A 15,110-nucleotide genomic window follows, 5' to 3' on the forward strand; every position below is an offset into this window, starting at 1 on the left:
GATGTACACAGCTCAAAACTGTATACGCCACAGTTAAAAAAAAAAAACAGTTAAAAGTCAATCTTGTGCACAATTAACTTTTTTTCTTGCATATAATGTGCGGGGCTCCGTAGTACTCCAAGTTTCAAATCTAAAATCTTTGCAAGAGTGTGATTCTTTGTATCTTTGTAGTGATTTTCTTTGCTATGTTTTCCTTTGCTTTCTTTGCACTGTCTGTAACCACATCCTACACAATGCAGCGCACAAGATGCCAATGGTTTCAAGAACTAGAACCAATGTCTTTCCTGAAGAACAAAATATTTAGTTCTCTCAGGTACTTCACCAGTGTAAGCTTTACATCGAATACTTCTAATAGCCTACTTCTAGTAGCGTTTCCCCCACTCTACCCTATGTTATGGGCAGTTATGATAATTTACATTTATACATTTAAATGAATGAGGCATTTATATAGCGCTTTCATATGTACTGTACACCCAAAGCGCTTTACAATCATATCAGGGAATCTTCATATGCAAACCCTTCTGTTACTAGGTAGAAGCAAACTCTGTTTTCTTAATTGCTTCACTTTGTTCTTTAATCACAAGTTTATAAATTTAGATATCTGTCTTAATTTCCCATTTTTGTTACATCCAGACATGATTCACTAACACACACTCAGTCACAAGTTTATACCAAAGGGTTTGGAAACATTTAGTATTCAAAAGCATATGCATGTTATACCTGCAAGAAAAATAAATGTTAGTTATGATTAATTTAAAAAATCCATCACTAGTCTGACAAGTCTGTGAGCCAGCGACATCAGTGGCAGAGCGAATTGTGGTGGAATTGGACCGGCTGATGGATTTGGACATGGAGGTACTACCTCCTACCCTGTCCCACCCTGTATTATCTGTCTGTTCTAAATCATCACTATTTAAAGACAGCACTAAGACTGTTTCGTAGCCTGGATGCCAGCCCGAACCCTGCCCACAACATTTTTTGGTCGGGAAGTTCGGTCTGGACTCGATCCATTGAGGAGTAATTATGATCGGTTCAGAATCAGTCGGGCCAATCAAATTGCCAGGGCGGGCTTTATACGATGATGGACAGATGATCTGCAGTTATGTAATCATCACGTTATCAAAGAGCGCTTGGGTTGAACTGGTTTCCCGCAGAGGTGACTGCAGCTGGAGAATTGAGATGTATAGATTCCGCTATCGCGTCTGTTGTAAAAATAAATCGACAGCGTATTCATTTTAAAAGACGAACAGAGAGCTGCAATCAAGGTATTTGTCGATCGGAAAGATGTGTTTGCCGTCCTTCCTACGGGATTCGGCAAAAGTTTATTTTATCAGCTGGCTCCGATGGTCGCTAAGAAGATGGGACGCAATGAAAACCCTGTGGTCGTTGTGGTTTCTCCTTTGGTCGCACTCATGGAGGACCAAGTAAAAGAAGCAACACTCATTATTTTACTACTTCTTCCAGCGTGCGTGTAGTTGAGTTCTGTTGACAACTTTCGCAGTAAAAAACACTTACTGCGTTGCTCTGATTGGTCTATCCAATTGAGTGCAGAGGTTTTTTTTTTTTCTGGTTCGGTTAAGACAGCCTCATAATCAAAGCCATATGGAGCAGTATCAGACTCACATTCTGACTAGAATATGAATATGACGAAGTCAGGCTAACTGTTTCGTTGACCTGTCGGGAAATTGGAATTACTCTGTCACCTTCACCGCAAAGCTCAGCCAGTCCTCCAGCCCCACTCTGCTGGATCCCTGCAGCCCTTCGTCATCCCAAAGAAACGCCTTGCTGCGACGTAAAGCCTCAGGTCGTGCAATCTCCAGCCTCACCCGAGCGAGAGGGGTCCTGTGGCTCCGCCTCTTGCCTCTAATCGCTTCGCTCCACCTCGGCCCTTCTACCTGTCGGCTCCGTTTGGCTCCTCCCACCTTCGGCTTCGCCAGACACCCTCAACCTTGCGGCTCCACTGTGTTCCCTCGTCCCACTGGCTCCCCCTTGGTCAGTCATCACTTTACTTCCGCCGCGGACTTGCGAGCCTTGCGCTGCGCTCAGTCCCTCCGCCCCCATGACTACAGCGGGTTCTTCCTTCCCTCCACCTCCGCCTCTGTCCTCTGTCACACCGACTCCGCCTCAGTCCTCGGGCACTCTGGCTCCACCTCAGATGTTCGTCGCCGCGGATTCGCCTAGATCTCCAGTGCCAGTGATGTCGCTCAGTACCATTGTCTCTCCGTCTGCGCCCTGGGAGCAGTCGGTCGTTGGCCATAGCAATATCCTCCCTCGACTCCGCCGTGGGCTGTCGTCATGCCCTGCTGAGCTCTGGGTCTGCTGCATCGGGGCACTCTCCTTTTTCACCGCTGGGGTTTTGTTGTCGTCCTCCTGTCACAATCCCTCCGCTGCCTTCTATCACCATCTCTTCGCCTGCTCCTCTTGCCATCCCTTCGCCGCCTCCTTGCCCATCTCCAGAGCCCCCACACCTTCCCTCCCTTGTCTGTTGTTGCTGCGCAAGGTTGCACCTCTTCGGAGGGTGCGTAATATCACACTTATGTTCAGTTATTTTCTTTTAGTATTCTTTAAATACTTTTAGTTTGTGAGTCCCGTGTTCCTTTGTTTGAGTTTCTTTGTTTGAGTTTCCTGTGTTGCTACTACCTTCTGTTATTTTAGTTATCTGTCTGTCTGCAACCTTGCTAACAATCTTATATAATTTTATATTATCTTACATAATCTTATATTTTCTTATAATATAATATAATATATTATACTGTATTATATTATATTATCAAGAACAGTACTATTAATAAATAAAGACCAGTTATGTTTTTTATATGATATGATATGATATGATATGATATGATAATCTCTGGGCATCACAGGTACTCCTCTCCACGGGTTTGAGTCCTATCTCACAGGTAGAACCTTCAAGGTCGCATGGAGAGGCGAAGTATCCAAAGCACATCAACTGACCACAGGACCCCTCCTCTTCTCCATTTACACCACATCACTGGGACACATACAGGTACATGGTTTCTCTTACCATTGCTATGCTGATGACACATAGCTCTTCATTTCAACCGATGCCACAGTAGCTGCACGGATCTCAAGCTGTCTGGCGGACATCTCGGCATGGATGAAGGAACATCACCTGCAGCTCAACCTGGCAAAGACTGAGCTTCTCGTCCTCCCTGCCAATCCATCTCTACAACACGACTTCGCCATCCAGCTAGATTCACCATCAATCACCCCATCAAGGTCGGTCAGAAATCTTGGAGTAATATTTGATGACCAGCTGACCTTCACAGACCAAATTACAAAGACAACTCGATCATGCCGGTTTGCTCTGCACAACATCAGGAAGATCAGGCCTTTCCTAACTGAGCATGCAACACAACTTCTCGTCCAGGCCCTGGTCATATCTTGGCTGGATTACTGCAATGCTCTTCTGGCTGGACTGCATCATGTGCAACTAAACCTCTACAAATGATTCACAATGCTGCAGCTCGTGTCGTCTTCAACGAGCCCAAAAGAGCCCACGTCACTCCTCTGTTCATCTCTCTGCACTGGCTACCACTCGCGTCTCGCATCAAATTCAAGGCATTGACGCTTACAGATCTATCACAGGCTCAGCTCCCTCCTACTTTCATCCTACTTACTACGTCCCTACCTGAAGCCTACGATCAGTCAATGAGCGACGACTCGTGGTACCATCACAGAGAGCCAAAAAATCACTCTCTAGAACATTCTCATTCACGGTTCCATGCTGGTGGAATGATCTCCCCACCGTCACTCGGAATTCAGAATCCCTGACAATATTCAAAAGACAACTGAAAACTCATCTCTTCCGTGAGCACTTAACCTCATAAAAAATATTTTCCCTTAATCCTTCCTTGTCTGGTTTATGCTACTCTGAGAAATGCCTGCACTTTGTATTATGAGCACTTCTTGCTTGTTTTTGCCTCTTCACGATGACTCGCTTTAAATTTAGTCCTAATTTGTAAGTCGCTTTGGATAAAAGCGTCTGCTAAGTGAATATATGTAAATGTAAATATTATATTATATTATATCCAATCATAAACATTTGAACATTATTTTAATCTGAAAAGTGTATTCTTACAAGGTATATTCTTAATTTATAGTGCCATCTAGTGTTGAATATTAAATACTTGCTACAAAAAAGAATTATCTGAAAAATGATACTATACTTTATGGTACATAAAAATGTAATTACTAATCTACTGTGTTATTCATGCCATATTTCTAAGTATTTGCAAAACCTTATTTAATATAACAGTACTTACATTATGAAGACAGTATACGCATTTTTTTTTTTTTTTTGACTGATTTAATGTGTGTATTTATACGTATACACTATATTGCGTTTCTCTGAAAGGGAACTGGGTGGGACCATAGGGTGGGACAGATTAATCCTGCAGTGAAGCAAAGCCCCCCTGAGGAGGCATGGGGGAAGGGTGCTGGTGGGTCACATAGATTGTCTGAGATCATATCTGTGAGCTGCCACATAGACAAAGCTGCTTTTTAGGGCACTCACCCTTCATCCTGCTTCAGACTCCTGTAGTCCATTTAATTTTCTCCACAGTAGCATTTAGAAAACAGACAGTTGGAAGTGCACAAATGGATCATTACAAATGAAGATGGAACATTATGAAAATGACTGAAAGGGGATTTGGCCTTAGGACTGCAATGCATCCCTAGTATCGACATCCTGCTGTGCATTTGTGTACATTCTTTGACCTATAGGCACAATATGGATTCAGAAAATGTGCATGGTCTATATAACAAATTTAAAAAGGAAATAAATCGAATGCATGAGTAAATAAGAAGTTACTCATGAATATTTAATTGCCATAAGAGCAAAAAATAAAATGGTGTGACTTATTAGTTCATATACAGTATATGAGGTACCCACCAGCCCCATACGGTATGGGACAAGGGTGCTGGTGGGTCAAGTATGCTATATTATTTGTTCTGGTATAAGGTGGGTCAGAGTAAAGATAGGATAATGAGAAAGGGTCAGTGACGGTGTGTTTGCAAGAGTCCTGTTTGGTACTCTGACCTTGGGAGTGAACACAACGATGTGCTTGTTTTTACCCTTTTACTGATCCAGCAGCTCTTATAATCCACTGTTTAAGCTCCTTATCTGTAGCACTATTTTGAGGAGAGAGGAAAAAAAAATACACTATCTGCCTTGCTTTTTATGGAGTCTGACATTGATCTTTATTATTGACTGTTTATTTATAACAGAACATTTTAATTTTAAATAATGTCTCTCAGAAAATATATAAAAGTTCTGTGGTCTTATAAAATACCAGCACGTGCATTTGATAATGGTCTGCTGTATTATCTAGATGTGTGTGATATAGCCCTTTTGGCTATTAAAGGTTCTCTAAGCGATCCTGGGTGACGTCACTTCTTGTTGACGTTCGAACTATTGTCAAACAAAACGGAGGCTAGCTAGACCCTCCCTCCTCCTCATCCGCACACTAACCCCCCAAACCACACCCCCAAACCCTTCTTATCGGTCATTGGCTGGAACAGTTTGTTATGTTTCGGGCAGCGGGTCGCCGCAGTTTGCTTTTGTTGCTGTTTGTGGAGCCTGGGGTGTCTGCAGAGATCGCGTTTCTTTACAGTGTGTTCAGGGGACAGGCAGCTAGCGGATAGTGAGGAGATGCTTGCTGTATGTGACAAAAAATGTTTTGGCCTAAAAAACGCGTGACGTCGCTTAGAGCACCTTTAAGCAAAATGTATTTTGTATTGATAAGCATGCATTTTTAATATATGGATGTCAGAATATTGAAACCATTATTTAGGCATTTATAATTAATACAGATTTAACTTTTGATAATCAGTCAACAGCAAAAAAATATATGGTGTTATTCTCGAATTATGAGTATTTTTCATTGACCTATGGACATTATTTTGATATTAACTGCAGAAGTTTTTTAATCTTATTTATTTTAAACCTCATGATTTTTTATTAATTTAATAAAAATTTAATAAAAGGGTATACATTTGACACCTGCTTTCATGTTTTAATGGGTTTTTTTACAACTTGCTTCGTTTAAGTAGGCCTATCTAAAATATATGAATAATAAACCAAAAGGTAGTATTTCGTAAGAGTAACTGAATAGTAACCAATCTGTATGGATTAAGTTTATTTAGATAACTGTAAATTAACCCATTGATATTGTAGCCTATTTATATGTGGTTTGTATTACTCTAAAAATAATAGAGAAAAAAGAATATAAAAAATACACTAAATATTTATAGTGTAGTAGGCTATTACTTATACATATTTATAGTATTAGTAATCAGCGCATTAGCCACAAACAGCACTGAGCACTTTCCACGTGTCTTGCTGGAACCGCGACATAAAATGAACTACAATTACCATGAGGCATTTCCACTAAAAGGGCTTTCCTTCAACGCAAAGCAGAGGCGCCACGCCGAAACCCTGACTGGGTGTTGTAGTTCTACATAATAGATTCGTTGTTACATCGACCGACAGCATAGTTCTAAAAAACATCAAGTCCTACAATGCTTTGCGCCGCAATCACAGACGTGACACGCCACGGTAAATGTCCGTGTGTAGGCGAGTCACGTGTAGAGAGTCCGTTGATCTCGTTTCGTGTAAGCAGTGAATCTCTCCTGTTTGTTCATTTGATTTGGGCCCCATTTCATGTTGTTTTCAAAACAACATTTCGTGTAAATTTATCTATCTTCGCCGAAGAATGAGCGACAACGATGATATCGAGGTCGATAGTGATGTGAGTATAGTTATTTGTGTTTGTAACGTTACTCTGCATGTTTGAGAATTAAACCTCTTGTATTTTCAATTCTTGAGCCTCAATACGAGGCTAGCCTGTTAGCTAGTTAGCCAACCTAGCGTTTGAAATAATTTTCTAGCCAGCCTAATGAGAATATCCAACCAGATGAGCAATTACACACGGGGTCGAGTCTATACTTGTCTCTATATTTGTACATTTGCGATGCTATGTAACCTTACTAAAACAGTGCATTGCATCCATCAATAGCCAGTTAAGTATCACTCTTACAGCTGTAGCTACAATTGTACTTTCTGTTCTGTTTTCTTACAGGAAGAATCACCGACATTTCACTCTGTGGTGCGTAATAAGTGGAGCAATTAATCCAGTTTAACCTTTAATGCCGAAAATATCTTCTCTTTTTGAGATTAGCTACAATTTATTTCCGGGTAGGTACTGAACGGCCGTAACTAATTTGCATCGTTGGACGACACAACAAGATAGACTCAAGCCTAAAATGGGGTAGATGTGGTGGATTCGATGAACACGAGCAGAGACACACACAGTCTGCTTGTTTTGAGTCTGTTCAGGGAGTTCAGTGCTCGACAGCAGGGCACTTGCTGCAGGAGGGGAGGAACGTGAGCGCAGGGCTTAAAGCGAGTGCGCGGCGCGATACGCTAGAACGCTCGCGTCATAATTGACGAACGAATTCTCTATAATCGGGCGTTCTAGTGTGTCGTGTCGCGACGCTAGCAGGTGTACATGGAATATTATTGGACGATGTCCATACGACGGCAGGGTTGTAATACATGCCTTTCACCCCTATGAGATCTTGTTTTTCTTAGATTAGACTGTGTATGAATAAATAAGCAAAATTAAATATTAATCCTGAACCTATGGAACACCCCCCTTTTAAATTTTTATATATATATATATATCAAATTATCAATACACATAAAAAACAGTGATACGAAAGAGAAAAAAAACTAAACAAAAATAAAACGAAAGTTATGTTAACACACACACACACACACACACACACACATATATATATATATATATATATATATATATATATATATATATATATATATATATATATATATATATATATATCTCATTATGCTGTTCCAAACATTTGACTTTCTGTGAAACGCAAAAGATCTTTGGTAGAATGAGAAAAGGTGCATGTGATTGGTGACTAAGTTTGTCAGTCCCTAATATTTTTCTGTTTGAAATATTCTATATTCTACATTAAAGTCATACAGGTTTGGATCAATGTGAAGGTGTTGATGATTATGCAATTTTAATTTATTTGTCAAATATCACTTTAAATTAACTGTAAAATTTCCAGTCCGGCCAGTGAATTAAGGGGCTTGGTTTCTGTCAAGCTTTCACGCCTTACGTTACTCATGCATTTGCGATTTAAAGCACAATGCTTTTGTTTTTTTGCTATTGACATCACAATAATCCAGAGGCTTGAGCAATTGTGTGCACCTGCTGCCTGGCTTCATGTCTTAAACATGCATCTTTAAAGAGAAAAGTGTAGTGTAGAAATGCAGTTATGGCATATAGTATCTAATTTCCAAAACCAATACGAAACTGCATTGCTAATTGCTTAATTAAAAAGATGTGACCAAGTCAAAATTGTTAAATGTCTCTCAGAAAATGAAATGATAAAATGGATTGAAATGTAAATTTGGACATTTTCAAAAACTTAAAAAGGCCTGACCTTGGAATTTTGTAGGATGGGACCAGTCTTACCAGAATGATCTTACTATGTATTTTAAAGACTTTTAAGTGTCGATTCATAGTTTATTTTTGTACTCATTTCTGCACAGGGATTTTTTCCCCCCACATGTAACCCTAACCTGTTTGCTCAGCATGGCATGCACTCAGGCTGCTCTGTTTCTCTAGAGAATGGGCTTGTAGACCCCTTCACACCCTAGATTGAGACTCATTTTTACCTTCATCATGAAGTTTAACACTATAATAGTGTTATTTTCATTGCCATTTTTTTGCTTCCCAACCAGTAAATGTATTTTGCCATTACTCGCATTCAAATCAGTCCAAATCTGCATGACTGACTTGAGTTCTGTGGAACAAAAAGAAGATTTTTCGAAGAATGTTTCAACTGTCCATGTGATGGAAGTTAATGCAGTCCAAAATGACTTTCATCGAATGGACAATAAACATGTTATGTGTTCCACAGTAGAATGCCATACAGGCTTGGAACGACATGTGGTGAGTAAACGATGTTAGACGTTTAGTTTTTGGGTGAACTATCACTTTTAGTAGTGGCTGCTGGTCAGTCTTTGTAAAGTGTATCGGTGGGATGTTTTAAAATAGCACTCATCACAAAGCAGGCTTGTTTTCACTAGCCTTGAGTTTTCATTGGGTAGACTGGAGACACAAGGTCTGCAATGTCCCTAAAGTCCTGTTTATCTCCCCCTTCTTTTTGTGCTGGGAGGAAATCTTTTTTTTTTTATCAGGATGTTGAGATCATAAGACAACAGAAGTGCATGTTGAGGAGTATATTCAAAGCTTTCCTCAGCTACACTGCTTGTCATTTTGCTTTCTTTCATGTCATTTATAGCCTTTATACCTATAATTTTAATAGAGACATTGCTGATGTTTTTTGTTATGATAAAATTGTGGAGAAGCCATATGCAAAGTATAGTTTTCACTATACTTGAGTACAGAATAGCCCTTGACATGTTGAGCAGTCTGTCACCTCACGTGGATGTAATACAATCCTGACATTGGCAGTGTACAGTGTCACCTTTTAGACATCAGACAGACAGCCTGGATCTGCCAGTAACATTATGGCCACACCTCGCTCTTCCAGGTGGTGCGTAGACATTGGAATGTCTTTGTGCTGCCCGGTGGCACTTTAACATTTGGATAACTGCTTTCGTTTTGCCCTGTTTTCCACGGAATGCAAAAGAGGCTCTTGTTAATGAGTCACTGGATTCGAAACAGGTTTTACAGCTGTGCCTTTATGTAATAACAGTGTCTTGGCCAAGCCTTGTGACATTGGACTCCAGTGACCATGTTGTTTTTTCAGCGCAACAGTCTCAGGGTACTAAAGCCAGGCTTAACGTAGAGACTTTTTGTGGGATAGTGCAATTGCAATCTTTTCGTTACGTCCTAATAGCAGATATTATAATTCACATATTAGTATGTCTTAAATTAACTAATGGAAGTTATAATAAATTGTGCGTTAGCTAAGGATGTTCTGACAAACATGGTCCAAAAGAATAAGCTGCAAAAAACAGACATCATACAACGTGTTTCTCTTACAAGTCTCAAAAAAATGTTTTTAGAATTGCCATTATCGCTTAATTAAAACAATAGAATATAATAGTTTTTGTTTCATTTAAAGGTCTACAATTACATTTGAAAGTTTAGTTGAACTGTAAATGTTTCCTTATGACTAACACTGTAACCCAATGGCACCATGACAAGCGAAGAGGCTGAAGCCGTTGTGATTCTCTCATTGCAGGCAGACAAACGGGCACATCACAATGCGCTGGAGCGCAAACGTAGGGACCACATCAAAGACAGCTTTCACAGCCTTCGGGATTCCGTTCCCGCCTTACAAGGGGAAAAGGTTGGTAAATGTCATTGGTAAAACCATGAGGAACACAAGAAGGCATGAAGGATGTTTGTTTTGTGTGCTTTTGGTCAATGAAATGTCTACCATATTAGGTAACACTTTATTTTAAGGTGCTTGTAATAAGCAGTAATTAGCAGTTAATAAGACACTTTTAAGACCTTATAAGATGCATATAAGATGCATATAAGCATTAACTAATGATAATAAATAAATTAAATTAAATAATACATTTCTCAAGTATCAATACATTGCACTTTTAGAACAGCCGAACAAACATAAATGGTAACACAAACTTCCAGTCACTTAAAAATTGACCTTCCCAAGAGGGAGTAGTTTCCCTGATCTCTTCAGGGCCTGGACCTTTAATTAACCCTTATATGAAGTAGTTAATGCTTATATGCATCTTATATGCATCTTATAAGGTCTTATAAGTGTCTTATTAACTGTTAATTACTGCTTATTACAAGCACCTTAAAATAAAGTGTTACCCTATATTACATTGAAGCTGTTAATTGAATGTGATGGGTTTAAATGTTCTTATGAGCTGATTAGCTTTTGTTGATTTCCATGATGTTTTAAGTTGGTGGGTGAGAATTACAAGTGTTATGAGCAGAGTAGATCCAGACTGATTGATGTGATCCATGTACAGTTGTGGTGCCAGGAAGCATTTACAGGAGGAAATGCGGTTTCTCCTTCCTCTTGTGTGTCTTGTATCTAAAATAGAGAGCTCGAGTGTAGTAGAAATAATTGTTTGACCCTTATGTTAGAGCTACATTTCTTCTAGGTATATATGCAAAAGTGCATGGTTTCTGTTATATTTCAGTCTATTAAAATGAGTCGCATGACTAGGGATGCATAATATATTGGTACAATTTGTTATTGGATGATATTAGAGATTTTACTGGTATCGCTTGATATTGGATGTTTAATTGTTCTCTATTTTACATTTAGATTAAGCTAGTGTTAGATGATGGCAAATGTAAAGATAATCGTAAACACTAACATTTAGCAAATCTCAGCAGTAGCACCTCATTGCAGTACATGAGATCCAGGGGGCGGAGTTTGGGTAGGATTAGGGGTGGGGTTAGAGATCAGGGGGCGGAGATGGGTAGGATTAGGGGTGGGGTTAGGGATCAGGGGGCGGAGATGGGTAGGATTAGGGGTGGGGTTAGGGATCAGGGGCGGAGATGGGTAGGATTAGGGGTGGGGTTAGGGATCAGGGGGCGGAGATGGGTAGGATTAGGGGTGGGGTTAGGGATCAGGGGGCGGAGATGTGTAGGATTAGGGGTGGGGTTAGGGATCAGGGGTCGGAGATGGGTCGGATTAGGGGTGGGGTTAGGGATCAGGGGGCGGAGATGGGTAGGATTAGGGGTGGGGTTAGGGATCAGGGGGCGGAGATGGGTAGGATTAGGGGTGGGGTTAGGGATCAGGGGGCGGAGATGGGTAGGATTAGGGGTGGGGTTAGGGATCAGGGGGTGGAGATGGGTAGGATTAGGGGTGGGGTTAGGGATCAGGGGGTGGAGATGTGTAGGATTAGGGGTGGGGTTAGGGATCAGGGGGCGGAGATGGGTAGGATTAGGGGTGGGGTTAGGGATCAGGGGGCGAAGATGGGTAGGATTAGGGGTGGAGACCCTGCGGAAACACGAAGACAATAATCACACGATTGTGATAGTATGGTTTATGTGTGTGTGTTTTTTTAGGCATCTCTGTGTATTTTCATAACATTAATAAAGGCTGTGTCAATTAAAACTGCATTATTTATATACTTTACAGTATAGAAACTATTATTCTGATAAAAAGCCTCATTAAATATTAGTGACTTTAAAAAACACATGCTATTTTACATTGTATAAAATCCAAGATGAATTAATGCACAAGTGTTTGTAGTAAATAAACCAATTATAAATGTGTCATTAGGAAAAATATAGAACATGAATTATAGGTTATTGTTCAGCAGTGTATTTATTTTCTTAGTCAATCAAAAGCAAGAGATAAGAAAAAATTATACCTGTAAATTAGACTGGTCAGATTAAACACTTGATTTTTCTGTTCCCCTTTATTTCTGAAATGTGTAGCTAGCTACCAAAAGAGAAGGTTTTTAAGCTGTTTGTATGTGTTCATTAGGGTTGTTTGGATGAAATGGGTTTGGGGTTTATGTATGTGCAATGATACTTCATTCCTTGCGTCAAATTCTAGTTTTTCATTTGTTGCTGACAGCAATCTATCAAACAGGCATCCCGAGCTCAAATCCTAGACAAAGCCACAGAGTACATCCAGTACATGCGACGAAAAAACCACACACACCAGCAGGACATCGACGATCTGAAGAGGCAGAACGCCCTGCTGGAGCAACAAGGTGGGTGTCGCTGTGTTATTCCATGCTTTTGTTGGCCGTTTGCTATCTGGTTATGGTGATTTGTGCCAGTAGGTTTGTGTGCTGAAGGAAAAGCCTAATTTGACTTAGTTCCCTTGTGCCTCAAACAACATGATTTTGAGTAGAAATTGAAGAATGTGTCGTCTCGTCTCTTTAAATTCCAGTGCGGGCATTGGAGAAAGTCAAGGGGACCACACAGCTTCAGGCCAACTACTCCTCTTCAGACAGCAGCCTGTACACCAACCCCAAGGGCAGCGCTGTATCAGCCTTCGACGGTGGTTCCGACTCAAGCTCAGAGTCTGAGCCGGAGGAACAGCGTTCCCGGAAGAAGCACCGCGGGGAGGATAGCTAAATAGCGGATCCTCGGCCCGCTCCACAAAGTTCTCCTCTGAGGGGAGGGAGAGTCACAGCATTGGCCTGTTTCTTGTTGTATTTTGTGTACCTCAATCTTCCCAAACCACCTTGATCAATCTCTTTCAGTGAATGTCAACCCTCGATTCAACGCCCGTAGAAACCTCTTCGCCAGGTTTGGAAGAGTGAGGGACGCCAGTTACTGGAAGAACACTCATGGAAAACACAGCTTGTTTTTACTCTCCCTCCCTCTCCGACTCTGTTCGTCCATCTTGCGTCCTGGCACACGCAACAACAAACGATGATTTAAACCCAAAATGAGGCAGCTTTGCAACTTAAGGACTTGATGCTTTGTTGTTTTTTTGTTTGTTTTTTTGTACCCTTGTCTGCAATCCCTCCAGGTGGAAATTCAAGGGGTGAATGAGGTGTACAACTCCTAGCACTGCTAAAATATACATTTTTGTTGAATATCTTAAAGCCTGCTTAGAACTTACCCATAGCTGAATTGTCCCGAGTGGTTTGCCTTTCTAAATATGTTACTTTTCCATAAAGGATTGTTTTTAAAGCATCTATCAATGTAGCCCTTGTTAAACCTAGGGGATGAGTGATACATTTTGACATGTTATCGATAAAATCCCTTATTTAAAAAAAGAAAAGAAAACCAACATTCTTTATGGGAAGGCTGCTGAGCTTGTGTTGTATTTGTTGTTTTAGCCTGATGTAGTAAAGTTTACAGGTTAGGGAAAAAAAAGATATTTTTTTTTTCTTTTAAAAATGGGGGTTAAAAAGTGAAAAAGCATATATTTTGCATCTGTCATCTGAGCCTCCCAAACATGTATTTTATGTATTTCACTCCGAATTGGGAATATAAACGTTCCAAATGATGTATCCCCCCACGAAGCTAGTCAATATGGAAAGAGTAGATTCATGTCGTGACTTTTAAAGGTAAATGTTTATTGGAAATTTGACCGCTGCACACCGCAAAAAGTTGCATTTTGAGTGTCTAGGAGACGCGAGTGAGTGCGCGAGTGTGTGTGTGTATCTTTTACCATATTTTCCACTTAGGACATTAGTAAAACTGAGTAGGTCTTTCTTTGTCTGATTCCATTCCATGGAAATTACAGGTATGTTGTACATACTGCCAACAGTTGTCTTGCAAGTTGAGGCCTACCTTTACAATGAGAATATAAATAAAACTATTTTATCCTTTACATATGCTGTGTGAGTCTTTTATAACAGTGGTTCTCAACCTTTTTGGCTCCAGGGTTCCCCTTTCCCCACAACAATATTTTTTTGCAAATTCTAGCTGATCCAGGCCTGGTTTCACAGATAGGGTTTAGATCAATGCCGGTGACACACTTAACGACTAGCTGAAACATTCTAAGACTGAACACACTTACAGACCGTTTCCAACGACTGGAGCAGATTTTAAACACTGATTGAACGTAACCTCTCTGACTCGCCGCGTTTGGGCACGATCAGTCGTAAGTATCAAATTACAATCATAATCGGCCTTAAGTGTGTCCCCGGCTTAAGCCAGGATTAGGCCCTAGTTAAATTTTAGTAAAAAAAAAAAAAAAAATTTAAACATTACTGGTGTGCATCATCAATGTTATAACGGCCATAAATGTTTGCAAACGCATGGCATAGCTATGAAAATTTATATTCATAAATAGTTTTTTCCCCCCAGATCATTTACTCTCCCTCATAGTTCAAACCTGTATGACTTTAAGATAATTATTAATATATCGATGTTAAGATCAAAAACAGTGGTCCATATTATTTGTGCTCTGTAATCAGTTTTCTGAAGGCATTAAACAGCTTTGAGTAAGGAATAATTGAAAATTTACATTATTCATTGAAAATGTTCTCCATCATAGCTCTTAAATCTCATTCATATTTCTGCATAGTCAAAGGTACAAATCAAAAGATATGAATGGCCTTTACACTATTTGAATAAATAAATTTCGATTAGACATTTTATGGAATCAAATAC

At 40.1% G+C, this 15,110-nt stretch overlaps 1 protein-coding gene across 4 annotated transcripts; it reads left to right on the forward strand.

Annotated features, from left to right (window-relative positions):
- The first annotated feature begins 6,589 nt into the window (after nt 1-6,589).
- On the forward strand, nt 6,590-14,325 carry max (myc associated factor X). Of its 4 annotated transcripts, none has more exons than XM_056240728.1 (5): nt 6,590-6,773; nt 7,104-7,130; nt 10,276-10,383; nt 12,622-12,745; nt 12,928-14,325. In XM_056240728.1, the coding sequence occupies exons 1-5, from the start codon at nt 6,738-6,740 to the stop codon at nt 13,113-13,115; spliced, it is 483 nt and encodes a 160-aa protein (XP_056096703.1). In that variant the 5' UTR covers nt 6,590-6,737; the 3' UTR covers nt 13,116-14,325. The 4 variants fall into 4 exon arrangements, with proteins under 4 accessions (XP_056096703.1, XP_056096702.1, XP_056096705.1 ...); XM_056240727.1 differs by having other exon boundaries at nt 6,592-6,773; nt 12,607-12,745; XM_056240730.1 differs by lacking the exon at nt 7,104-7,130 and having other exon boundaries at nt 6,592-6,773.
- Nucleotides 14,326-15,110: the final 785 nt, after the last annotated feature.

This window comes from Rhinichthys klamathensis, unplaced genomic scaffold, assembly GCF_029890125.1.
Source record: "Rhinichthys klamathensis goyatoka isolate OS25496 unplaced genomic scaffold, OSU_Roscu_1.1 h1tg000609l_1, whole genome shotgun sequence".
Lineage (NCBI taxonomy): Eukaryota > Metazoa > Chordata > Actinopteri > Cypriniformes > Leuciscidae > Rhinichthys > Rhinichthys klamathensis.